This window comes from Notolabrus celidotus, chromosome 23, assembly GCF_009762535.1.
Source record: "Notolabrus celidotus isolate fNotCel1 chromosome 23, fNotCel1.pri, whole genome shotgun sequence".
Classification (NCBI taxonomy): Eukaryota; Metazoa; Chordata; class Actinopteri; order Labriformes; family Labridae; genus Notolabrus; species Notolabrus celidotus.
Genome location: NC_048294.1, coordinates 12,558,514 through 12,585,768, shown reverse-complemented (window position 1 = coordinate 12,585,768; position 27,255 = coordinate 12,558,514). Strand labels below are relative to the sequence as shown.

The 27,255-nt window shown below is 43.6% G+C and overlaps 1 protein-coding gene across 1 annotated transcript in view; it reads left to right on the top strand.

Annotated features, from left to right (window-relative positions):
• The first annotated feature begins 10,191 nt into the window (after nucleotides 1-10,191).
• The window catches only part of LOC117807797 (flocculation protein FLO11-like), a 41,457-nt gene continuing 24,393 nt past the window's right edge, over nucleotides 10,192-27,255 (top strand). The window contains exons 1-21 of the mRNA XM_034677200.1: nucleotides 10,192-10,199; nucleotides 10,379-10,557; nucleotides 10,712-10,893; nucleotides 11,093-11,157; nucleotides 11,305-11,483; nucleotides 11,639-11,829; nucleotides 12,048-12,112; nucleotides 12,260-12,438; nucleotides 12,593-12,774; nucleotides 12,974-13,038; nucleotides 13,186-13,364; nucleotides 13,520-13,710; nucleotides 13,927-13,991; nucleotides 14,139-14,317; nucleotides 14,472-14,653; nucleotides 14,853-14,917; nucleotides 15,065-15,243; nucleotides 15,399-15,589; nucleotides 15,811-15,875; nucleotides 16,023-16,201; nucleotides 16,356-16,537. Coding sequence (XP_034533091.1) covers nucleotides 10,192-10,199; nucleotides 10,379-10,557; nucleotides 10,712-10,893; nucleotides 11,093-11,157; nucleotides 11,305-11,483; nucleotides 11,639-11,829; nucleotides 12,048-12,112; nucleotides 12,260-12,438; nucleotides 12,593-12,774; nucleotides 12,974-13,038; nucleotides 13,186-13,364; nucleotides 13,520-13,710; nucleotides 13,927-13,991; nucleotides 14,139-14,317; nucleotides 14,472-14,653; nucleotides 14,853-14,917; nucleotides 15,065-15,243; nucleotides 15,399-15,589; nucleotides 15,811-15,875; nucleotides 16,023-16,201; nucleotides 16,356-16,537 — 2,952 coding nt within the window. The remainder of the gene's footprint in view (nucleotides 10,200-10,378; nucleotides 10,558-10,711; nucleotides 10,894-11,092; nucleotides 11,158-11,304; nucleotides 11,484-11,638; nucleotides 11,830-12,047; nucleotides 12,113-12,259; nucleotides 12,439-12,592; nucleotides 12,775-12,973; nucleotides 13,039-13,185; nucleotides 13,365-13,519; nucleotides 13,711-13,926; nucleotides 13,992-14,138; nucleotides 14,318-14,471; nucleotides 14,654-14,852; nucleotides 14,918-15,064; nucleotides 15,244-15,398; nucleotides 15,590-15,810; nucleotides 15,876-16,022; nucleotides 16,202-16,355; nucleotides 16,538-27,255) is intronic.

Below are 27,255 nucleotides of genomic sequence, written 5' to 3'. Positions count from 1 at the left end.
ACCACAACAGCTGCTCCAACAACCACCACAGCTGCACCAACAACCACAACAGCTGCTCCAACAACCACCACGGCTGTTCCAACAACAACAACAGCTGCACCAACAACCACAACAGCTGCTCCAACAACAACCACAGCTACTCCAACAACCACAACAGCTGCTCAAACAACCACAACAGCTACTCCAACAACCACAACAGCTGCTCCAACAACCACTACAGCTGCTCCAACAACCACAACAGCTGCTCCAACAACCACCACAGCTGCTCCAACAACCACAACAGCTACTCCAACAACCACAACAGCTGCTCCAACAACCACAACAGCTGCTCCAACAACAACCACAGCTACTCCAACAACCACAACAGCTGCTCAAAAAACCACAACAGCTGCTCCAACAACAACCACAGCTGCTCCAACAACCACAACAGCTGCTCCAACAACCACCACAGCTGCACCAACAACCACAACAGCTGCTCCAACAACCACCACGGCTGCTCCAACAACAACAACAGCTGCACCAACAACCACAACAGCTGCTCCAACAACCACCACAGCTGCACCAACAACCACAACAGCTGCTCCAACAACCACCACAGCTGGTCCTACAACCACAACAGCTGCTCCAACAACCACTACAGCCGCTCCAACAACCACCACAGCTGCTCCAACAACCTCCACAGTCGCTCCAACAACCACAACAGCTGCTCCAACAACCACCACAGCTGCTCCAACAACCACCACAGCTGCTCCAACAACCACCACAGCTGCTCCAACAACCACAACAGCTGTTCCAACAACCACAACAGCTGCTCCAACAACCACCACAGCTGCACCAACAACCACAACAGCTGCTCCAACAACCACCACAGCTGGTCCTACAACCACAACAGCTGCTCCAACAACAACCACAGCTGCTCCAACAACCACAACAGCTGCTCCAACAACCACTACAGCCGCTCCAACAACCACCACAGCTGCTCCAACAACCTCCACAGTCGCTCCAACAACCACAACAGCTGCTCCAACAACCACCACAGCTGCTCCAACAACCACCACAGCTGCTCCAACAACCACAACAGCTGCTCCAACAACCACAACAGCTGCTCCAACAACCACCACAGCTGCACCAACAACCACAACAGCTGCTCCAACAACCACCACGGCTGTTCCAACAACAACAACAGCTGCACCAACAACCACAACAGCTGCTCCAACAACAACCACAGCTACTCCAACAACCACAACAGCTGCTCCAACAACCACAACAGCTACTCCAACAACCACAACAGCTGCTCCAACAACCACTACAGCTGCTCCAACAACCACAACAGCTGCTCCAACAACCACCACAGCTACTCCAACAACCACAACAGCTGCTCCAACAACCACAACAGCTGCTCCAACAACAACCACAGCTACTCCAACAACCACAACAGCTGCTCAAAAAACCACAACAGCTGCTCCAACAACCACAACAGCTGCTCCAACAACCACAACAGCTGCTCCAACAACCACCACAGCTGCACCAACAACCACAACAGCTGCTCCAACAACCACCACGGCTGCTCCAACAACAACAACAGCTGCACCAACAACCACAACAGCTGCTCCAACAACCACCACAGCTGCACCAACAACCACAACAGCTGCTCCAACAACCACCACAGCTGGTCCTACAACCACAACAGCTGCTCCAACAACCACTACAGCCGCTCCAACAACCACCACAGCTGCTCCAACAACCTCCACAGTCGCTCCAACAACCACAACAGCTGCTCCAACAACCACCACAGCTGCTCCAACAACCACCAGAGCTGCTCCAACAACCACCACAGCTGCTCCAACAACCACAACAGCTGTTCCAACAACCACAACAGCTGCTCCAACAACCACAACAGCTGCTCCAACAACCACCACAGCTGCTCCAACAACCACAACAGCTGCTCCAACAACCACAACAGCTGCTCCAACAACCACAACAGCTGCTCCAACAACCACCACAGCTGCTCCAACAACCTCCACAGCCGCTCCAACAACCACAACAGCTGCTCCAACAACCACAACAGCGGCTCCAACAACCACCACAGCTGCACCAACAACCACAACAGCTGCTCCAACAACCACCACGGCTGCTCCAACAACAACAACAGCTGCTCAAACAACCACCACAGCTGCTCCAACAACCACAACAGCTGCTCCAACAACCACAACAGCTGCTCCAACAACCACCACAGCTGCACCAACAACCACAACAGCTGCTCCAACAACCACCACGGCAGCTCCAACAACAACAACAGCTGCACCAACAACCACAACAGCTGCTCCAACAACCACTACAGCTGCTCCAACAACCACAACAGCTGCTCCAACAACCACCACAGCTGCTCCAACAACCACAACAGCTACTCCAACAACCACCACAGCTGCTCCAACAACCACCACTGCTGCTCCAACAACCACAACAGCTGCTCCAACAACCACAACAGCTGCTCAAAAAACCACAACAGCTGCTCCAACAACAACCACAGCTGCTCCAACAACCACAACAGCTGCTCCAACAACCACCACAGCTGCACCAACAACCACAACAGCTGCTCCAACAACCACCACGGCTGCTCCAACAACAACAACAGCTGCACCAACAACCACAACAGCTGCTCCAACAACCACCACAGCTGCTCCAACAACCACCACAGCTGCTCCAACAACAACCACAGCTGCTCCAACAACCACAACAGCTGCTCCAAAAACCACCACAGCTGCACCAACAACCACAACAGCTGCTCCAACAACCACCACGGCTGCTCCAACAACAACAACAGCTGCACCAACAACCACAACAGCTGCTACAACAACCACCACAGCTGCTCCAACAACCACCACAGCTGCTCCAACAACCACCACAGCTGGTCCTACAACCACAACAGCTGCTCCAACAACAACCACAGCTGCTCCAACAACCACAACAGCTGCTCCAACAACCACTACAGCCGCTCCAACAACCACCACAGCTGCTCCAACAACCTCCACAGTCGCTCCAACAACCACAACAGCTGCTCCAACAACCACCAAAGCTGCTCCAACAACCACCACAGCTGCTCCAACAACCACCACAGCTGCTCCAACAACCACAACAGCTGCTCCAACAACCACAACAGCTACTCCAACAACCACAACAGCTGCTCCAACAACCACAACAGCTGCTCCAACAACCACAACAGCTGCTCCAACAACCACCACAGCTGCTCCAACAACCTCCACAGCCGCTCCAACAACCACAACAGCTGCTCCAACAACCACCACAGCTGCTCCAACAACCACAACAGCTGTTCCAACAACCACAACAGCTACTCCAACAACCACAACAGCTGCTCCAACAACCACAACAGCTGTTCCAACAACCACAACAGCTACTCCAACAACCACAACAGCTGCTCCAACAACCACAACAGCTGCTTCAACAACCACAACAGCTGCTCCAACAACCACCACAGCTGCTCCAACAACCTCCACAGCCGCTCCAACAACCACAACAGCTGCTCCAACAACCACTACAGCTGCTCCAACAACCTCCACAGCCGCTCCAACAACCACAACAGCTGCTCCAACAACCGCAACAGCTGCTCCAACAACCTCCACAGCCGCTCCAACAACCACAACAGCTGTTCCAACAACCACAACGGCTACTCAGACAACCACAACAGCTGCTCCAACAACCACAACAGCTGCTTCAACAACCACAACAGCTGCTCCAACAACCACCACAGCTGCTCCAACAACCACCACAGCCGCTCCAACAACCACAACAGCTACTCCAACAACCACTACAGCTGCTCCAACAACCTCCACAGCCGCTCCAACAACCACAACAGCTGCTCCAACAACCACTACAGCTGCTCCAACAACCTCCACAGCCGCTCCAACAACAACAGCAGCCGCTCCAACAACCACAACAGCTGCTCCAACAACCACTACAGCTGCTCCAACAACCTCCACAGCCGCTCCAACAACAACAGCAGCCGGTCCAACAACCACAACAGCTGCTCCAACAACCACTACAGCTGCTCCAACAACCACAAAGGCTGCTCCAACAACAACAGCAGCCGCTCCAACAACCACAACAGCTGCTCCAACAACAACAGCAGCCGCTCCAACAACCACAACAGCTGCTCCAACAACAACAGCAGCTGCTCCAACACTAACAGCAGCTGCTCCAACAACTCCCACAGCTGCTCCAACAACCACCACAGCTGCTCCAACAACCACAACAGCTGCTCCAACAACATCAACAGCTGCTCCGACAACCACCACAGCTGCTCCAACAACCACAACAGCTGCTCCAACAACATCAACAGCTGCTCCAACAACCACCACAGCTGCTCCAACAACCACAACAGCTGCTCCAACAACAACAACAGTCGCACCAAAAACCACAACAGCCGCAACAAGAACAGCTGCTCCAACAACCACCACAGCCGCTCCAACAACAACAACTGCTGCTCCAACAACCACAACAGCTGCTCCAACAACCACCACAGCTGCTCCAACACCACAGCTGCTCCAACAACCACCACAGCTGCTCCAACAACCACCACAGCTGCTCCAACAACCACAACAGCTGTTCCAACAACCACAACAGCTACTCCAACAACCACAACAGCTGCTCCAACAACCACAACAGCTGCTCCAACAACCACAACAGCTGCTCCAACAACCACCACAGCTGCTCCAACAACCTCCACAGCCGCTCCAACAACCACAACAGCTGCTACAACAACCACAACAGTCGCACCAACAACCACAACAACCGCAACAACAACCACTACAGCTGCTACAACAACCACAACAGTCGCACCAACAACCACAACAACCGCAACAACAACAGCTGCTCCAACAACAACAGCAGCAGCTCCAACAACTACAACAGCTGCTCCAACAAGCACAACAGCTGCTCCAACAACAACAGCAGCTGCTCCAACAACCACAACAGCTGTTCCAACAACCACAACAGCTACTCGAACAACCACAACAGCTGCTCCAACAACCACAACAGCTGCTCCAACAACCACAACAGCTGCTCCAACAACCACCACAGCTGCTCCAACAACCACCACAGCCGCTCCAACAACCACAACAGCTGCTACAACAACCACAACAGTCGCACCAACAACCACAACAACCGCAACAACAACCACTACAGCTGCTACAACAACCACAACAGTCGCACCAACAACCACAACAACCGCAACAACAACAGCTGCTCCAACAACAACAGCAGCAGCTCCAACAACTACAACAGCCGGTCCAACAACCACAACAGCTGCTCCAACAACCACAACAGCTGCTCCAACAACCACCACAGCTGCTCCAACAACCTCCACAGCCGCTCCAACAACCACAGCAGCTGCTCCAACAACTACAACAGCCGCTCCAACAACCACAACAGCTGCTCCAACAACCACTACAGCTGCTACAACAACCACAACAGTCGCACCAACAACCACAACAACCGCAACAACAACAGCTGCTCCAACAACAACAGCAGCAGCTCCAACAACTACAACAGCTGCTCCAACAAGCACAACAGCTGCTCCAACAACAACAGCAGCTGCTCCAACAACTACAACAGCTGCCCCAACAACCACAACAGCTGCTCCAACAACAACAACAGCTGCTCCAACAACCACCACAGTTGCTCCAACAACAACAGCAGGTGCTCCAACAACTCCCACAGCTGCTCCAACAACCACCACAGCTGCTCCAACAACCACAACAGCTGCTCCAACAACAATTACAACAGCTGCTCCAACAACAACAGCAGCTGCTCCAACACCCACCACAGCTGCTCCAACAACCACAACAGCTGCTCCAACAACATCAACAGCTGCTCCAACAACCACCACAGCTGCTCCAACAACCACAACAGCTGCTCCAACAACAACAACAGCTGCTCCAACAACCACCACAGCTGCTCCAACAACCACAACAGCTGCTCCAACAACAACAGCTGCTCTAACAACCACTACAGCTGCTCCAACAACCACCACAGCTGCTCCAACAACCACAACAGCTGCTCCAACAACATCAACAGCTGCTTCAACAACCACCACAGCTGCTCCAACAACCACAACAGCTGCTCCAACAACATCAACAGCTGCTCCAACAACCACCACAGCTGCTCCAACAACCACAACAGCTGCTCCAACAACCACCACAGCTGCTCCAACAACCACCACAGCTGCTCCAACAACCTCCACAGCCGCTCCAACAACCACAACTGCTGCTCCAACAACCACAACAGCTGCTCCAACAACCACCACAGCTGCTCCAACAACCACCACAGCTGCTCCAACAACCACCACAGCTGCTCCAACAACCACAACAGCTGTTCCAACAACCACAACAGCTACTCCAACAACCACAACAGCTGCTCCAACAACCACAACAGCTGCTCCAACAACCACAACAGCTGCTCCAACAACCACCACATCTGCTCCAACAACCACCACAGCTGCTCCAACAACCACAACAGCTGTTCCAACAACCACAACAGCTACTCCAACAACCACAACAGCTGCTCCAACAACCACAACAGCTGCTCCAACAACCACAACAGCTGCTCCAACAACCACCACAGCTGCTCCAACAACCTCCACAGCCGCTCCAACAACCACAACAGCTCCTCCAACAACCACGACAGCTGCTACAACAACCACAACAGTCGCACCAACAACCACAACAACCGCAACAACAACAGCTGCTCCAACAACCACCACAGCTGCTCCAACAACAACAGCAGCTGCTCCAACAACTACAACAGCTGCTCCAACAACCACCACTGCTGCTCCAACAACAACAGCAACAGCTCCAACAACTACAACAGCTGCCCCAACAACCACAACAGCTGCTCCAACAACAACAGCAGCTGCTCCAACAACTACAACAGCTGCCCCAACAACCACAACAGCTGCTCCAACAACAACAGCAGCTGCTCCAACAACTACAACAGCTGCTCCAACAACCACCACAGTTGCTCCAACAACAACAGCAGGTGCTCCATCAACTCCCACAGCTGCTCCAACAACAATTACAGCTGCTCCAACAACAGCAGCTGCTCCAACAACCACCACAGCTGCTCCAACAACCACAACAGCTGCTCCAACAACATCAACAGCTGCTCCAACAACCACCACAGCTGCTCCAACAACCACAACAGCTGCTCCAACAACATCAACAGCTGCTCCAACAACCACCACAGCTGCTCCAACAACCACAACAGCTGCTCCAACAACAACAACAGCTGCTCCAACAACCACTACAGCTGCTCCAACAACCACAACAGCTGCTCCAACAACATCAACAGCTGCTTTAACAACCACCACAGCTGCTCCAACAACAATTACAGCTGCTCCAACAACAGCAGCTGCTCCAACAACCACCACAGCTGCTCCAACAACCACAACAGCTGCTCCAACAACATCAACAGCTGCTCCAACAACCACCACAGCTGCTCCAACAACCACAACAGCTGCTCCAACAACCACAACAGCTGCTCCAACAACCACAACAGCTGCTCCAACAACCACAACAGCTGCTCCAACAACCACAACAGCTGCTCCAACAACAATTACAGCTGCTCCAACAACATCAACAGCTGCTCCAACAACCACTACAGCTGCTCCAACAACCACAACAGCTGCTCCAACAACCACAACAGCTGCTCCAACAACAATTACAGCTGCTCCAACAACAACAGCAGCTGCTCCAACAACCACAACAGCTGCTCCAACAACCACAACAGCTGCTCCAACAACCACAACAGCTGCTCCAACAACCACCACAGCTGCTCCAACAACAACAGCAGCTGCTCCAACAACCACAACAGCTGCTTCAACAACCACTACAGCTGCTCCAACAACCACAACAGCTGCTCCAACAACCACCACAGCTGCTCCAACAACAGCAGCTGCTCCAACAACCACAACAGCTGCTCCAACTACAACAACAGCTGCTCCAACAACCACAACAGCTGCTCCAACAACCACCACAGCTACTCCAACAACCACAACAGCTGCTCCAACAACATCAACAGCTACTCCAACAACCACCACAGCTGCTCCAATAACCACAACAGCTACTCCAACAACAACAGCTGCTCCAACAACCACTACAGCTGCTACAACAACCACTACACCTGCTCCAAAAACCACTACAGCTGCTCCAACAACCACTACAGCTGCTCCAACAACCACAACAGCTGCTCCAACAACCACAACAGCTGCTCCAACAACAATTACAGCTGCTCCAACAACAACAGCAGCTGCTCCAACAACCACTACAGCTTCTCCAACAACCACAACAGCTGCTCCAACAACCACCACAGCTGCTCCAACAACCACAACAGCTGCTCCAACAACCACCACAGCTACTCCAACAACCACCACAGCTGCCCCACCAACCATAATAGCTGCTACAACAACCACTACAGCTGCTCCAACAACAACAGCAGCTGCTCCAACAACCACTACAGCTGCTCCAACAACCACAATAGCTGCTCCAACAACCACCACAGCTGCTCCATTAACCACTACATCTGCACCACTAACCATAACAGCTGCTCCAACAACCACCACAGCTGCCCCACCAACCATAATAGCTGCTACAACAACCACTACAGCTGCTCCAAAAACCACCACAGCTTCCCCAACAACCACAATAGCTGCTCCAACAACCACCACAGCTACTCCAACAACCACCACAGCTGCCCCACCAACCATAATAGCTGCTACAACAACCACTACAGCTGCTCCAACAACCACAATAGCTGCTCCAACAACCACCACAGCTGCTCCATTAACCATAACAGCTGCTCCAACAACCACAACAGCTGCTGCACCTCTTTATACACTTGAAGCACAGTTGTTTAATGAAACCTTCACAGACCAATTAAACAACCCTAACAGCCCTCAATACAAAGATCTTGAAGAAAGAATTACAAAAGCAGTAAGTATTTGATCATTTTAATGAGTTCATCAGTGTTTAGTATTGGACAATACTACATACATAGTAAGTATTGGACAAAGGTATTTTGTTGGATCTGAAGTGTCATTTTTTTTCCTTGAATTACTTTCATGTGCTATTTTCACTTTAAATTGTTTATTCAGCTAAAAGTCTCCTAATGTTGTGTTTTTCCATTCTTTGTTTTTTCACAGTGTGAAGACATTTACCAAGCAGAATTCCCTCGTAGATTTCTCAAGTGCACTGTGAAAGAGTTCAGGTAAAAGCCTTTTTTGTGACATTTTTCAATAGGCCTTGCTCAATACAATGATGTCTCAAAAAATGATGTCTTATTGTGGACATTTGAAGTCTCACAGACAGAAGCATAATTGCCTCATGTGTTGTCCCCTTTGGTTTTTTTCTATAGTCCTGTTCCATCACAAGTTGATGAAGTTGGAGCAGAGTTGGGGATTGCCTTCAGTCCGACCACTCCAACTGAAGACCTCCCACAAAATAATGTTGTTGCTGAAACCTTGGCTGAAGCTGCAAAAAATCCCAACAACAACTTCAATGTGACCTTTAACCCCAATGCAGTTTCAGTAACAGGTTAGTCTTCATAACAAAATGTTGAATTCTTAGTATCCTTGATAAGTCTGTTCATTTGAAACTACTGACAGTTTGATACCAACTAATATAGGATCGACATTTTGCTTTTGGGCACTAATAATCATTGACTTATTTGTTAATATATCATTTATAGATGGTCCAGTTCCAGATGCACAATCAACTGCCACACCTGGAACAACTACTGCTCCTCCAACAACTCCAACAACAGCTGCTGAACCTCTCTACACAGTTCAAGCACAGTTGTTTAATGAAACCTTCACAGACCAATTAAACAACCCTAACAGCCCTCAGTACAAAGATCTTGAATCAAGAATTAAAAAAGCAGTAAGTATTTGATCATTTTAATGAGTGCATCAGTTTTCGGCATCAGTTTTTTATAAGAATGATTTGGACAAGATGATACTTTTGGAACTGGTTTTATTTTTTAAATGCAGTTAATTTTCCTTTCTCTTATTTAGCATGTATCATTTTCAATATTGTGCTTTAGACAACTAAAAATATCTAAATGTTGCTGTATTTCCATCCTTTGTTTTTTTACAGTGTAAAGAAATATACCAAGCAAAATATGGAAAGGCATTTTCCCGGTGCATTGTGAAAAAGTTCAGGTAAAAGCCTTTTTTGTGACATTTTTCAATAGGCCTTGCTTAATACAATGATTTCTCAAAAAATGATCTCTCATTGCTGACATTTTTAGTCTCACAGACAGAAGCATAATTGCCTCATGTGTTGCCCCCTTTGTTTTTTTTCTATAGTCCTGTTCCATCACAAGTTGATGAAGTTGGAGCAGAGTTGGGGATTGCCTTCAGTCCGACCACTCGAACTGAAGACCTCCCACAAAATAATGTTGTTGCTGAAACCTTGGCTGAAGCTGCAAAAAATCCCAACAACAACTTCAATGTGACTTTTAACCCCAATGCAGTTTCAGTAACAGGTTAGTCTTCATTACAAAATGTTGAATTATTAGTATCCTTGATAAGTCTGTTAATTTGAAACTACTGACAGTTTGATACCAACTAATATAGGATCGACATTTTGCTTTTGGGCACTAATAATTATTGACTTATTTGTTAATATGACATTTATAGATGGTCCAGTTCCAGATGCACAATCAACTGCCACACCTGGAACAACTACTGCTCCTCCAACAACAGCTGCTGCACCTCTTTATACACTTGAAGCACAGTTGTTTAATGAAGCTTTCACAGACCAATTAAACAACCCTAACAGCCCTCAATACAAAGATCTTGAATCAAGAATTATTAAAGCAGTAAGTATTTGATCATTTTAATGAGTGCATCAGTGTTTAGCATGACTTTTTTCATGAACATGAATTGGACAAAGGTATTTTGTTGGATCTGAAGTGTCATTTTTTTCTTTGTATTCGTTTCATGTACAATTTTCAATTTAAAGTGTTTATTCAACTAAAAGTCTCCTAATATGTTTTTCCATTCTTTGTTTTTTCACAGTGTGAAGACATTTACCAAGCAGAATTCCCTCGTAAATTTCTCAAGTGCACTGTGAAAGAGTTCAGGTAAAAGCCTTTTTTGTGACATTTTTCAATAGGCCTTGCTCAATACAATGATGTCTCAAAAAATGATGTCTTATTGTGGACATTTTTAGTCTCACAGACAGAAGCATAATTGCCTCATGTGTTGCCCCCTTTGGTTTTTTTCTATAGTCCTGTTCCATCACAAGTTGATGAAGTTGGAGCAGAGTTGGCGATTGCCTTCAGTCCGACCACTCCAACTGAAGACCTCCCACAAAATAATGTTGTTGCTGAAACCTTGGCTGAAGCTGCAAAAAATCCCAACAACAACTTCAATGTGACTTTTAACCCCAATGCAGTTTCAGTAACAGGTTAGTCTTCATAACAAAATGTTGAATTCTTAGTATCCTTGATAAGTCAGTTAATTTGAAACTACTGACAGTTTGATACCAACTAATATAGGATCGACATTTTGCTTTTGGGCACTAATAATTATTGACTTATTTGTTTAAAATATCATTTATAGATGGTCCAGTTCCAGATGCACAATCAACTGCCACACCTGGAACAACTACTGCTCCTCCACCAACTCCAACAACAGCTGCTGAACCTCTCTACACAGTTCAAGCACAGTTGTTTAATGAAACCTTCACAGACCAATTAAACAACCCTAACAGCCCTCAATACAAAGATCTTGAATCAAGAATTAAAAAAGCAGTAAGTATTAGATCATTTTAATGAGTGCATCAGTTTTCGGCATCAGTTTTTCATAAGAATGATTTGGACAAGATGATACTTTTGGAACTGGTTTTATTTTTTAAATGCAGTTAATTTTCCTTTCTCTTATTTAGCATGTATCATTTTCAATATTGTGCTTTAGACAACTAAAAATATCTAAATGTTGCTGTATTTCCATCCTTTGTTTTTTTTTACAGTGTAAAGAAATATACCAAGCAAAATATGGAAAGGCATTTTCCCGGTGCATTGTGAAAAAGTTCAGGTAAAAGCCTTTTTTGTGACATTTTTCAATAGGCCTTGCTTAATACAATGACTTCTTAAAAAATTATCTCTCATTGCTGATATTTGAAGTCTCACAGAGAGAAGCAAAATTGCCTCATGTGTTGCCCCCTTTGGTTTTTTTCTATAGTCCTGTTCCATCACAAGTTGATGAAGTTGGAGCAGAGTTGGGGATTGCCTTCAGTCCGACCACTCCAACTGAAGACCTCCCACAAAATAATGTTGTTGCTGAAACCTTGGCTGAAGCTGCAAAAAATCCCAACAACAACTTCAATGTGACTTTTATCCCCAATGCAGTTTCAGTAACAGGTTAGTCTTCATAACAAAATGTTGAATTCTTAGTATCCTTGATAAGTCTGTTAATTTGAAACTACTGACAGTTTGATACCAACTAATATAGGATCGACATTTTGCTTTTGGGCACTAATAATTATTGACTTATTTGTTAATATGACATTTATAGATGGTCCAGTTCCAGATGCACAATCAACTGCCACACCTGGAACAACTACTGCTCCTCCAACAACAGCTGCTGCACCTCTTTATACACTTGAAGCACAGTTGTTTAATGAAGCTTTCACAGACCAATTAAACAACCCTAACAGCCCTCAATACAAAGATCTTGAATCAAGAATTATTAAAGCAGTAAGTATTTGATCATTTTAATGAGTGCATCAGTGTTTAGCATGAGTTTTTTCATGAACATGAATTGGACAAAGGTATTTTGTTGGATCTGAAGTGTCATTTTTTTCTTTGTATTCGTTTCATGTTCAATTTTCAATTTAAAGTGTTTATTCAACTAAAAGTCTCCTAATATGTTTTTCCATTCTTTGTTTTTTTACAGTGTGAAGACATTTACCAAGCAGAATTCCCTCGTAAATTTCTCAAGTGCACTGTGAAAGAGTTCAGGTAAAAGCCTTTTTTGTGACATTTTTCAATAGGCCTTGCTTAATACAATGATGTCTCAAAAAATGATGTCTTATTGTGGACATTTGAAGTCTCACAGACAGAAGCATAATTGCCTCATGTGTTGCCCCCTCTGTTTTTTTTCTGTAGTCCTGTTCCATCACAAGTTGATGAAGTTGGAGCAGAGTTGGGGATTGCCTTCAGTCCGACCACTCCAACTGAAGACCTCCCACAAAATAATGTTGTTGCTGAAACCTTGGCTGAAGCTGCAAAAAATCCCAACAACAACTTCAATGTGACCTTTAACCCCAATGCAGTTTCAGTAACAGGTTAGTCTTCATAACAAAATGTTGAATTCTTAGTATCCTTGATATGTCTGTTCATTTGAAACTACTGACAGTTTGATACCAACTAATATAGGATCGACATTTTGCTTTTGGGCACTAATAATTATTGACTTATTTGTTTAAAATGTAATTTATAGACGGTCCAGTTCCAGATGCACAATCAACTGCCACACCTGGAACAACTACTGCTCCTCCACCAACTCCAACAACAGCTGCTGAACCTCTCTACACAGTTCAAGCACAGTTGTTTAATGAAACCTTCACAGACCAATTAAACAACCCTAACAGCTCTCAATACAAAGATCTTGAATCAAGAATTAAAAAAGCAGTAAGTATTTGATCATTTTAATGAGTGCATCAGTTTTCGGCATCAGTTTTTCATAAGAATGATTTGGACAAGATGATACTTTTGGAACTGGTTTTATTTTTTAAATGCAGTTAATTTTCCTTTCTCTTATTTAGCATGTATCATTTTCAATATTGTGCTTTAGACAACTAAAAATATCTAAATGTTGCTGTATTTCCATCCTTTGTTTTTTTACAGTGTAAAGAAATATACCAAGCAAAATATGGAAAGGCATTTTCCCGGTGCATTGTGAAAAAGTTCAGGTAAAAGCCTTTTTTGTGACATTTTTCAATAGGCCTTGCTTAATACAATGATTTCTCAAAAAATGATCTCTCATTGCTGACATTTTTAGTCTCACAGACAGAAGCATAATTGCCTCATGTGTTGCCCCCTTTGTTTTTTTTCTATAGTCCTGTTCCTTCACAAGTTGATGAAGTTGGAGCAGAGTTGGGGATTGCCTTCAGTCCGACCACTCCAACTGAAGACCTCCCACAAAATAATGTTGTTGCTGAAACCTTAGCTGAAGCTGCAAAAAATCCCAACAACAACTTCAATGTGACTTTTAACCCCAATGCAGTTTCAGTAACAGGTTAGTCTTCATTACAAAATGTTGAATTATTAGTATCCTTGATAAGTCTGTTAATTTGAAACTACTGACAGTTTGATACCAACTAATATAGGATCAACATTTTGCTTTTGGGCACTAATAATTATTGACTTATTTGTTAATATGACATTTATAGATGGTCCAGTTCCAGATGCACAATCAACTGCCACACCTGGAACAACTACTGCTCCTCCAACAACAGCTGCTGCACCTCTTTATACACTTGAAGCACAGTTGTTTAATGAAGCTTTCACAGACCAATTAAACAACCCTAACAGCCCTCAATACAAAGATCTTGAATCAAGAATTATTAAAGCAGTAAGTATTTGATCATTTTAATGAGTGCATCAGTGTTTAGCATGAGTTTTTTCATGAACATGAATTGGACAAAGGTATTTTGTTGGATCTGAAGTGTCATTTTTTTCTTTGTATTCGTTTCATGTACAATTTTCAATTTAAAGTGTTTATTCAACTAAAAGTCTCCTAATATGTTTTTCCATTCTTTGTTTTTTCACAGTGTGAAGACATTTACCAAGCAGAATTCCCTCGTAAATTTCTCAAGTGCACTGTGAAAGAGTTCAGGTAAAAGCCTTTTTTGTGACATTTTTCAATAGGCCTTGCTTAATACAATGATGTCTCAAAAAATGATGTCTTATTGTGGACATTTGAAGTCTCACAGACAGAAGCATAATTGCCTCATGTGTTGCCCCCTTTGTTTTTTTTCTGTAGTCCTGTTCCATCACAAGTTGATGAAGTTGGAGCAGAGTTGGGGATTGCCTTCAGTCCGACCACTCCAACTGAAGACCTCCCACCAAATAATGTTGTTGCTGAAACCTTGGCTGAAGCTGCAAAAGATCCCAACAACAACTTCAATGTGACTTTTAACCCCAATGCAGTTTCAGTAACAGGTTAGTCTTCATAACAAAATGTTGAATTCTTAGTGTCCTTGATATGTCTGTTCATTTGAAACTACTGACAGTTTGATACCAACTAATATAGGATCGACATTTTGCTTTTGGGCACTAATAATTATTGACTTATTTGTTTAAAATATCATTTATAGATGGTCCAGTTCCAGATGCACAATCAACTGCCACACCTGGAACAACTACTGCTCCTCCACCAACTCCAACAACAGCTGCTGAACCTCTCTACACAGTTCAAGCACAGTTGTTTAATGAAACCTTCACAGACCAATTAAACAACCCTAACAGCCCTCAATACAAAGATCTTGAATCAAGAATTAAAAAAGCAGTAAGTATTTGATCATTTTAATGAGTGCATCAGTTTTTTTGGCATCAGTTTTTTTATAAGAATGATTTGGACAAGATGATACTTTTGGAACTGGTTTTATTTTTTAAATGCAGTTAATTTTCCTTTCTCTTATTTAGCATGTATCATTTTCAATATTGTGCTTTAGACAACTAAAAATATCTAAATGTTGCTGTATTTCCATCCTTTGTTTTTTTTTACAGTGTAAAGAAATATACCAAGCAAAATATGGAAAGGCATTTTCCCGGTGCATTGTGAAAAAGTTCAGGTAAAAGCCTTTTTTGTGACATTTTTCAATAGGCCTTGCTTAATACAATGTTGTCTCAAAAAATGATCTCTCATTGCTGACATTTTTAGTCTCACAGACAGAAGCATAATTGCCTCATGTGTTGTCCCCTTTGGTTTTTTTCTATAGTCCTGTTCCATCACAAGTTGATGAAGTTGGAGCAGAGTTGGGGATTGCCTTCAGTCCGACCACTCCAACTGAAGACCTCCCACAAAATAATGTTGTTGCTGAAACCTTGGCTGAAGCTGCAAAAAATCCCAACAACAACTTCAATGTGACTTTTAACCCCAATGCAGTTTCAGTAACAGGTTAGTCTTCATTACAAAATGTTGAATTATTAGTATCCTTGATAAGTCTGTTAATTTGAAACTACTGACAGTTTGATACCAACTAATATAGGATCGACATTTTGCTTTTGGGCACTAATAATTATTGACTTATTTGTTAATATGACATTTATAGATGGTCCAGTTCCAGATGCACAATCAACTGCCACACCTGGAACAACTACTGCTCCTCCAACAACAGCTGCTGCACCTCTTTATACACTTGAAGCACAGTTGTTTAATGAAGCTTTCACAGACCAATTAAACAACCCTAACAGCCCTCAATACAAAGATCTTGAATCAAGAATTATTAAAGCAGTAAGTATTTGATCATTTTAATGAGTGCATCAGTGTTTAGCATGAGTTTTTTCATGAACATGAATTGGACAAAGGTATTTTGTTGGATCTGAAGTGTCATTTTTTTCTTTGTATTCGTTTCATGTACAATTTTCAATTTAAAGTGTTTATTCAACTAAAAGTCTCATAATATGTTTTTCCATTCTTTGTTTTTTCACAGTGTGAAGACATTTACCAAGCAGAATTCCCTCGTAAATTTCTCAAGTGCACTGTGAAAGAGTTCAGGTAAAAGCCTTTTTTGTGACATTTTTCAAAAGGCCTTGCTTAATACAATGATGTCTCAAAAAATGATGTCTTATTGTGGACATTTGAAGTCTCACAGACAGAAGCATAATTGCCTCATGTGTTGCCCCCTTTGTTTTTTTTCTGTAGTCCTGTTCCATCACAAGTTGATGAAGTTGGAGCAGAGTTGGGGATTGCCTTCAGTCCGACCACTCCAACTGAAGACCTCCCACCAAATAATGTTGTTGCTGAAACCTTGGCTGAAGCTGCAAAAAATCCCAACAACAACTTCAATGTGACTTTTAACCCCAATGCAGTTTCAGTAACAGGTTAGTCTTCATAACAAAATGTTGAATTCTTAGTGTCCTTGATATGTCTGTTCATTTGAAACTACTGACAGTTTGATACCAACTAATATAGGATCGACATTTTGCTTTTGGGCACTAATAATTATTGACTTATTTGTTTAAAATATCATTTATAGATGGTCCAGTTCCAGATGCACAATCAACTGCCACACCTGGAACAACTACTGCTCCTCCACCAACTCCAACAACAGCTGCTGAACCTCTCTACACAGTTCAAGCACAGTTGTTTAATGAAACCTTCACAGACCAATTAAACAACCCTAACAGCCCTCAATACAAAGATCTTGAATCAAGAATTAAAAAAGCAGTAAGTATTTGATCATTTTAATGAGTGCATCAGTTTTCGGCATCAGTTTTTCATAAGAATGATTTGGACAAGATGATACTTTTGGAACTGGTTTTATTTTTTAAATGCAGTTAATTTTCCTTTCTCTTATTTAGCATGTATCATTTTCAATATTGTGCTTTAGACAACTAAAAATATCTAAATGTTGCTGTATTTCCATCCTTTGTTTTTTTTACAGTGTAAAGAAATATACCAAGCAAAATATGGAAAGGCATTTTCCCGGTGCATTGTGAAAAAGTTCAGGTAAAAGCCTTTTTTGTGACATTTTTCAATAGGCCTTGCTTAATACAATGACTTCTTAAAAAATGATCTCTCATTGCTGATATTTCAAGTCTCACAGAGAGAAGCAAAATTGCCTCATGTGTTGCCCCCTTTGGTTTTTTTCTATAGTCCCATCACAACACGAACTGAAGGAGTAATTGCAGATTTGGCAATCGCTTTCGCTGGGACCACTCCAACTGCAGAACTCCCCAAAAATAATGATGTTGCTGAAACCTTGGTTAGAGCTGCAAGCGATACCAACTCCAACTTCGATGTGTCTTTCAATCCAGTTTCAGTTGCATTAATAGGTAAGTCGTCATAACATAATTTTGAGATCTTAGTATTATAGAAAAACGTAATTTTGTCATCAACAACTTTAGTATCATCCTGTTAGTTTGGACGCCAAAAATCATTCACTTATGTGTTTAAATTAATATAAACAGATGGTCCTGTTCCGGATGCATCAACTGCTGCACCTGCCACTGCTGCACCTGCATTTACAACTGCTGCACCTGCAGCTACAACTGCAGCACCTGCCACTACTGCACCTGCAGCTACAACTGCTGCACCTGCCACTGCTGTACCTGCAGCTACAACTGCCACACCTGGAACAACTACTGCTCCTCCACCAACTCCAACAACAGCTGCTGAACCTCTCTACACAGTTCAAGCACAGTTGTTTAATGAAACCTTCACAGACCAATTAAACAACCCTAACAGCCCTCAATACAAAGATCTTGAAACAAGGATTAAAAAAGCAGTAAGTATTTGATCATTTTAATGAGTGCATCAGTTTTCGGCATCAGTTTTTCATAAGAATGATTTGGACAAGATGATACTTTTGGAACTGGTTTTATTTTTTAAATGCAGTTAATTTTCCTTTCTCTTATTTAGCATGTATCATTTTCAATATTGTGCTTTAGACAACTAAAAATATCTAAATGTTGCTGTATTTCCATCCTTTGTTTTTTTTTACAGTGTAAAGAAATATACCAAGCAAAATATGGAAAGGCATTTTCCCGGTGCATTGTGAAAAAGTTCAGGTAAAAGCCTTTTTTGTGACATTTTTCAATAGGCCTTGCTTAATACAATGACTTCTTAAAAAATGATCTCTCATTGCTGATATTTCAAGTCTCACAGAGAGAAGCAAAATTGCCTCATGTGTTGCCCCCTTTGGTTTTTTTCTATAGTCCCATCACAACACGAACTGAAGGAGTAATTGCAGATTTGGCAATCGCTTTCGCTGGGACCACTCCAACTGCAGAACTCCCCAAAAATAATGATGTTGCTGAAACCTTGGTTAGAGCTGCAAGCGATACCAACTCCAACTTCGATGTGTCTTTCAATCCAGTTTCAGTTGCATTAATAGGTAAGTCGTCATAACATCATTTTGAGATCTTAGTATTATAGAAAAATGTAATTTTGTCATCAACAACTTTAGTATCATCCTGTTAGTTTGGAAGCCAAAAATCATTCACTTATGTGTTTAAATTAATATAAACAGATGGTCCTGTTCCGGATGCATCAACTGCTGCACCTGCCAGTACTGCAGCTGCAGCTACAACTGCTGCACCTGCCACTGCTGCACCTGCATCTACAACTGCTGCACCTGCACTTACAACTGCTGCACCTGCCACTGCTGTACCTGCAGCTACAACTGCAGCACCTGCTACTACTGCACCTGCAGCTACAACTGCTGCACCTGCCACTGCTGTACCTGCAGCTACAACTGCTGCACCTGCAGCTACAACTGCTGCACCTGCCACTGCTGCACCTGCAGTTACAACTGCTGCACCTACCACTGCTGCACCTGCAGCTACAACTGCTGCACCTGCCACTACAACTGCTGCAGTTACATTTGTTAATGCAACTTTCAGATCTGTTCTTCAAAATTTTACAAATGATTTGTTGGATCCATCATCTGCAGCTTTTCAAAGGCGATCATCAATGATAAAGACACAGGTAAGTCTCAGACATCACAATAAGATCTACCAGTACTCATATAACACATTTTTTTGTATTGTCATAAAAAACTTTTTAATTTGTCTAAATTTATTTTTTGTTTATGTTTCTGCAGCTTGAACCAAAGTTTAAGAGTGAATTCCCCTCCTCGTTCAAGATTTTTATCGTGAATAGCTTCAGGTACCTTTTAAGAATGGTCAAACAACAATTTAAGATTAGTTGCTTGATCCTGTCTAATAATATTGTTTTCTTCTCCCTCTGCAGAAGTGGATCGATCTTGAATAATCTCTTCCTTGGATTTGATAGCGCATCTGTTCCTAATAACACTCAGATTGCAGCAGTTTTCAGAAATGCAGCTCCTATTGTCACTGGCTTTGACATTGAAGGAACCTCTATCATCGTTAATGGCATATGTAAGCAACATTCAGTGCTGATTTATAAAAATATATGAATTGGGTGTTGAAGTGTTTCTTAAACTAAAGCTTTGTCCTATTTCTTCTTCATTTACAGCTTCAAGTGGAGTAAGCCAGAAGATCAGTCTCATCACTGCATTCTGCCTGGTACTGTTGTCATGGCTTCTGTCAAACCAGCAATAGCACCAGTGCTGATTAACATGTCTTTCATTACTGGTTTAAAACATATCTCTGTGTGGGAGAGTCCAAGATCCTGGGCTGGACAGAAAGGCACAGCCTACTTTAAACAGCTGGTCTAATGAATATTAGAATTATGAGCAGCACTTTATGCTTTCTTTGTAATCAGAAAATAATTGCACTATTTATTAACAACTGTATCTTGATAAACTAAGCACTGTAATATTTGAACAAGTGACAGTTACCACTTCTGACTTGTTAAGTCTTGTTTGTCAAACAAGTAAAACCAGCCACATTAAAAAGTCAAAATGTAAAACCACTGTCATCACTGTTAAACTGTAAAAGCAATACAATATGAAATTTTAGAGTAGAATATCTACCTCTATGAACAAGGGGCATTTTCTACTTTGGATAACAAAAAAATATGTTGTTGTTTATTTTAAATGAACAACCCTGAATGATTTAAACCTTCAGTGGTTTCCAAGGAAACATAAGATTCAAGGTTAGTTCATGAGTATTATTTTATGAAGGGAAACATTTATTTAACACATGAATATATTATACATATATATAATTGGTTATCTGCACATCCTGATATTTAGTCAATGTATTTAATATTTTTAAGGGACTTATATTTAAAACAAAATGCACTGTCATTGTTCTTATTTATATAAACTGTATTATTTAATCCTGTATTCTGTGAGACTTTTTGTTGTTTGTACAGAACCTGTCAGAAACTTTACAATGATCAGAATACAAAATCTTTGAAAAATTTACACTGTCTCTTGTTCTCTAATTTTGGTCTGTTAAGAGAGAGAAGGTAAGGGTATGTATGAGGTCAGAAGTTTTAGTTTGAGCATAGGTGATTTTGACAAACTCTCAAAAACAGCCTGTGATTTTATATGATTCATCTTAACAAGAGCTCCTTGCAATCACAGGTTCAGCTATTGTGTCAGTGAAATTGACTCCTTAATAATAAGAGAGCCTTTTCATGGCATTCGACAAGACAACATGTAATATTGGATGCAAGATGGTGAGTCAAACTCATGCACAACATTTCTAAATAAAGGAACTCATCACACAGCTCGCATCCATGGAGCCAAAGAGGGCAGAACTCAGCTATGGTGTGTTACAGTGGAAGATCTTAAGAACTTGCTGAACTGAGTAACCCCCTCACATACACACACCTACATCCACATCACTTCACCACATTACCACAACATACGCAACAACCTTGAACTTTCTCCCTTCTTCTTCTGGACCTGTTTTTTGTTTGTTTGTTTGTTTGTTTGTTTGTTTGTTTGTTTGTTTTGTTTTGTTTTGTTTTTTATTCTCTTTGATCCATGGTAATCTATGTACTGCACAAATTACAATAAAAATTTGATCACAAAAAAATAAATAAAGGAACTCACCTTCCTCCTCCGAGTAAAATCCACTGCTTAACTGTTGGCAAACTCGCTGCCAGAGATATTTTAACGTTGGATCCTTTATTTGATCAGAGTTTTAGAGGATGACTTTAGAGGGGGTCTTGGCGAGTGAGCATGGTTTCACATCCATGATCTCTTATTTTGTAATACCACAACATTACAGCCTCAATAAGCACGCAAACAGGCAAATAAGTAAATAAATGAATGAATAACAAATAAATAAATAAATAAGTTAGTAACTAAATAAATAAATGTATGTATGTATGTATGTATGTATGTATGTATGTATGTATGTGTATGTTTGTATGCATGTATGTTTGTGTGTGTATGTATGTTTGTGTGTGTGTATGTATGTATGTATGTATGTATGTATGTATGTATGTATGTATGTATGTATGTGTATGTTTGTATGTATGTATGTTTGTGTGTGTGTGTGTATGTGTGTATGTTGTATGTATGTATGTATGTATGTATGTATGTATGTATGTATGTATGTATGTTGTATGTATGTATGTATGTATGTATGTATGTATGTATGTATGTATGTTTGTATGTATGTATGTATGTATGTATGTATGTATGTATGTATGTATGTATGTATGTATGTATGTATGTATGTATGTATGTACCTGGTCTGCACAATAGACTGTATAAATAATGGACGTAGCATCGGTGACGTCACCCATCTGTTTCTGAAGCGCTGTTTTGAAGCCAATCGTCGGCTTCCATATTGAAAATGCTGAACGCAACCTAATTTCTGTAGAGCTAGTGTGAGGTAAAGAAGCCCTCCCCCATACAGTGTGTGCTGATTGAGAAATGAGCTATCCAGACTACACTCGTTTTTTGTACCAGGCTGTAAACGTGTTTATTTCTGCTGTAAAGATCGGCTTTTTTGAATTGGTGTGTATGTGGTTTCCGGTACTTCTGGAGCCAGCCTCAAGCAGATCCTCGATGAACTGTAGTTTTTAGCACTTCCGCATTGGACTCGTATTTTTAGACCGGAGGTTGCCGCATGACACAGATCTAAATAACGATCTGTATGTGTTCCTTTCTTTTCTATTACTGATTGATGTAACCTTGGTGAAGAAGGCCAACTCAGTCCTGGACCATGTGGAGGTGGTGGCTGACAGGAGAATTATGGCCAAGCTGTCGTCTCTGATGGACTTTTATATATATATATATACAGTATATATATTCTTGTTGGAATTCTTGCACTGTACACTTTCTTGTTTGCTGCTGTAACTCCATGAATTTTCCCGTTGTGGGATGAATAAAGGAGTATCTTATCTTATATTATCTTATCTTAATAAATGCTATATAGTGTATAATGAAAAAACTATTCAAATGCTGCAATAAGGGAGAATGAAATGAAATAGATTAGTCATGTCTGACAGCTTGTAACAGCTGAGAGCTGTGTAGAAGATGAACCTCATTCATTCATTTGCGTCATGCAGCAGCTCTTCATGCCATTGTCATTACATCACATCCTGGCCAAATCCCTATGACAAAGATTTTGTTGCTAAAGCACTAATATTAAATTCAATCAAAGTGCCAAGCCTTTGTTGCGAAACACAGTATGGTACCACGTTTTTCAACTTGTGACAAGATCTTAACAGTTGTTGAAAAGTCCTTGAATTCATTTTGTGATTAACTGTGTGGTTCAAGTTGTCCTGTAGTGGATACTCTGTGTCTGAGAGGTCAGCTGTGGGGGCTCACAGGCTGTGTTTACATCTGAGCTGAACAGTAGTGAATCACAGTCAGCAGAGTTAGGAGTGTGTGTGTGTGTGTGTGTGTGTGTGTGTGTGTGTGTGTGTGTGTGTGTGTGTGTGTGTGTGTGTGTGTGTGTGTGTGTGTGTGTGTGTGTGTGTGTGTGTGCTGGAGTGCTGTGTTTGAGTCACTCTGACCCCTGTGTTTAGAGTCCGTGGGCTGTGGGGTTCACAGGCAAAAGTTTATCACTCATGCCAGCAACCCAGAGACTTCATCTTTCACCCCTTTAAACAGAGAAAATGCCAGAGTTCATATGGCCAACACCAACCCCTTTAAAGTTTCATAATAATGTTTGTCGACTTGTCCTCTGATGCAGGAATACAGCTCTAAAATGTTCCTAAATTGTGTTCTTTCCTCTTCCTCGTGAATTGGCAAACCAGATGCATCAGCAAAGACCCCATGTCACAACTTGTTTTCCCCCTTTCCCTCTGAAAAGAGATACCGGACAATCATGTCACACACAAACAGACTGAAAAACAGCTTATTTTCAAAAGCTGGTAAGACAGGCTAGATTTTCCCTTTATATAAGTTACACAGCAAGAACAAATGAGTTCACTTTGACAGAGTAAAAACTCGACTGCACAAAATACCTCAGAATCCAAATATGTTTTTGCCCAGATATTTGAAAATATGACCCATATGGATGAGCAAATAAAGTTTGTGTTATATGCAGATGACAGAAACATATTTTGTACTGGAGAGGATTTAAAGGCTCTAGCAGAAAGTAGAGAAAATATAATATAATATAAATATAATTGTCAAACTTAAAGGTTCCCTAAGGGGTCTTTAGATGGTTCTGAAACAGACTGAAATTGATATTTTTGATTTAAAAAGATTTTTTCTACGTAGCACTTCTTGTCTGAAACCACAAGTGGGTTTTTTTTCTTTTCTCCCTGTCTGCACCGTTTTTTTATGCTTTTTAATTTTCTGCATTTTTTGTTGTTATGCACTTTGTAACTTTGTTAATAAAAGTGCTATAAATAAAGTTTTTTTTATTATTATTATTATCATTACTATTTGCCAGCTGCTTCTTTTACATTTCTTTCGGCATAAGATTTAGATGGGACATACAGTTAACTTTTAAAATGAAGCAGGATGAGAATTTAAAAAAAAACAAAATTTAGCAAGACAGTGAGAGGTACTGCTTTGTTAACAGGGGTCGATGAAAACAGACCCAAAAACGTCCTGCCTCACTACAAAAACAAGCCGTCGACTTTGAAAGTGTCTGGAAACCAATCATTAAAAACCTCAATTTATAATATATAGAACAAGTTTCTGCCTGTGCACCAATCACACCATTCACGTTACACACACAAAACCTTACTCAGAAATCATCGCTATTACTTTTTTTTTTTTTTTTTTTTTTTTTTCTTTCTTTTTTTTTTTTCTTTTCTCTTTTTTCTCTTTTTTTTCTCTCTTTTTCCTCTTGTCTGCATATATATTTCTGGTTTGTGTCATGTTTGTCACAAACTGTCAAATATTCATGCAATTTATTCTTGCAGCAAAAGAAAAGAAGGAAAACCTTTTTCTTCTGTGCTTGTGACTGTGTGCATGCAACCATCACCATCCCTCTTAGAACTCTGGCCTATCTTTTATTGGCAGCTAATATCATGTTCTGTAAAAGAGGGCGTGCACACCTAGGTGGGCCAAAAAAAATAAAAAAAATAAGAGAAAGTGAAAGAAAGATTACATAAGGATATACAAAGGGACAGGGAGAGAGAAGGAGAGAGAGACCTAACACACTTAGATGGAGAGGGACCATCTCACCATGATGCCAAAAAGAAAAAAAAAAAATCCGTGGGGTGATACTAATGATTAAGCAACCCTTAGTGTCCACAATCATTACTGAAGCTTGGGTCGCAGAGGGTTGCCGCCGTGCTGTGTTCTATTTGTGTAACAAGACCACCACTGGTGCAGATGAAACCACCTGGGTCAGACCAGCCGAGCGGTAGGGCTCAGCACCCGGGCCGCGAGAGCAGTCAGACCGAAGGACCCAACCCGCCGCGGGAGACCCAGGCCAGGGGACAAGCCAAGGACCCAGACCAGAAGCAAGCAGGTACCGCCGGAGCACCCAGGGCGACCCCCAGGTCACCCAGTAGGAGGAAAGGGGGGCGAGGGGGGAGAGATCCCGCGGCCCCCCCAAGGGACACCCCCACAACACCGCCCCCACAGCCCCCCAAGACGGAGCCAAAGGAGCCACCAGGGCCGAGGGGGCCCGGCACCAGGAGCAGACAGCCAGGCAGACGGGCAGGACCAGGACCAGAGCCCACCAACCGGCGCGCCGGAGCGGGGGGAGGGCGGAGGCGGCAGGGCCAATCCCACCTGCCCCCCCCAGACGGCCCGACCACTCCCCCCAGCCACGCCCCCCACCCACGCCCTGTGACTGATGGACCAGGTCACGGGGGCATGGAGGGACACCCCAACGGCTGTCGTAGTAACACCCCCCCAGCTGCGCACCACCCCACCCCCCCAAGAGGACCGCGAGGGAAACCCGGCCCCGAGGGCAGCCGCGTACCAGGCCCCCACAGGGGAGGGGGCAGCAGGGGGGCGGAGGGTGACAGGGACACCAGCCACCCACCCAGACCCGATGGGCCCCCAACGAGTAGGGCCGAGCCAAACACTAAGGCCCCGCCAAACCTGATCTGTGTGTGTGTGATATGATTTGAATTTTGTTTTGTTTGTTTTTTTTGTTGTATGTATGTTTGCCAGTGAGGTGGATTAAAATAGGGGGGGCAGGAAGGGAGGCGGGAGAGAGGGGGGAGAGCCGTAGTGCACTACTGCATCACAATCCGCCGCCCCCCCCCCCCCCCCCCCTCGTATAAAACCCGCCCCCCCGACCCTATATCTTTACCTATATCAGTATCTAGTGAGGTGCATTAAAATAGGGGGGGGGCGGATGGGGGGGCGGGAGAGAGGGGGGAGAGCCGCAGCGCACTACTGCACCACAATCTGCCCCCCCCCCCAGTATAAAACCGGTCCACCCAACCCACATCCCCCACCCCATGTCTTTACCTATATCAGTATCTAGTGAGGTGCATTAAAATAAGGGGGTGGAAGGGAGGCGGGAGAGGGGGGGGGGGAGCCTTGGCGCACCAATGCCCCATCATCTGCCCCTCCCCCCTGTATAAAACCCGCCCACCCATCAGCACCCCCAACCCTATTGTCCTTTTTTTTTTTTCTTTTTTTTTTTGTCTAACTGTTCTAGTGAAGTGCGTTAAAAGAGGCAGGGCAAGTCTGCGGTAAGCCCACTCCAGGGGGCCCTAGGGCGGTGGCACTCCAGCAGTCCCCGACCCCTCAAGCCCCAACCACCAGCCCCCCCACCCCGCGATAGACAAGGCCCACGGCCGCCCGGCAGGGCGTGGCACCCGACCCGAGATCCCCCCCAGTATCCCACAGGGAGGCAGGGAGCCCACAGCCAGGGAGGGGAACCCGGCACCACGTGACGCCCCAATCCAACCCCCGCCGCAGGCCGCACGAGCAGAGTAGGGGCAGCAGGACAGAGGAGGGCCAAAACCAACCGGGGAGACCAGACGGGAAAGGCAGGCCAATGAATGGACCCTTCCCCTGCCCCCACCACCACCCCCCCACCACCACCACGCCGGCCGGCCAACCCCCAGCCCAGGACACCGCCCGCCCAACCCCCCAGGACCCAGGAGGCCCCCCAGGACCCAGGAGGCCCCCCAGGCCCCGCCCCAGGCAGCCACAGGGACAGAGCGCAGAAGCGCCCAGAGGGGGA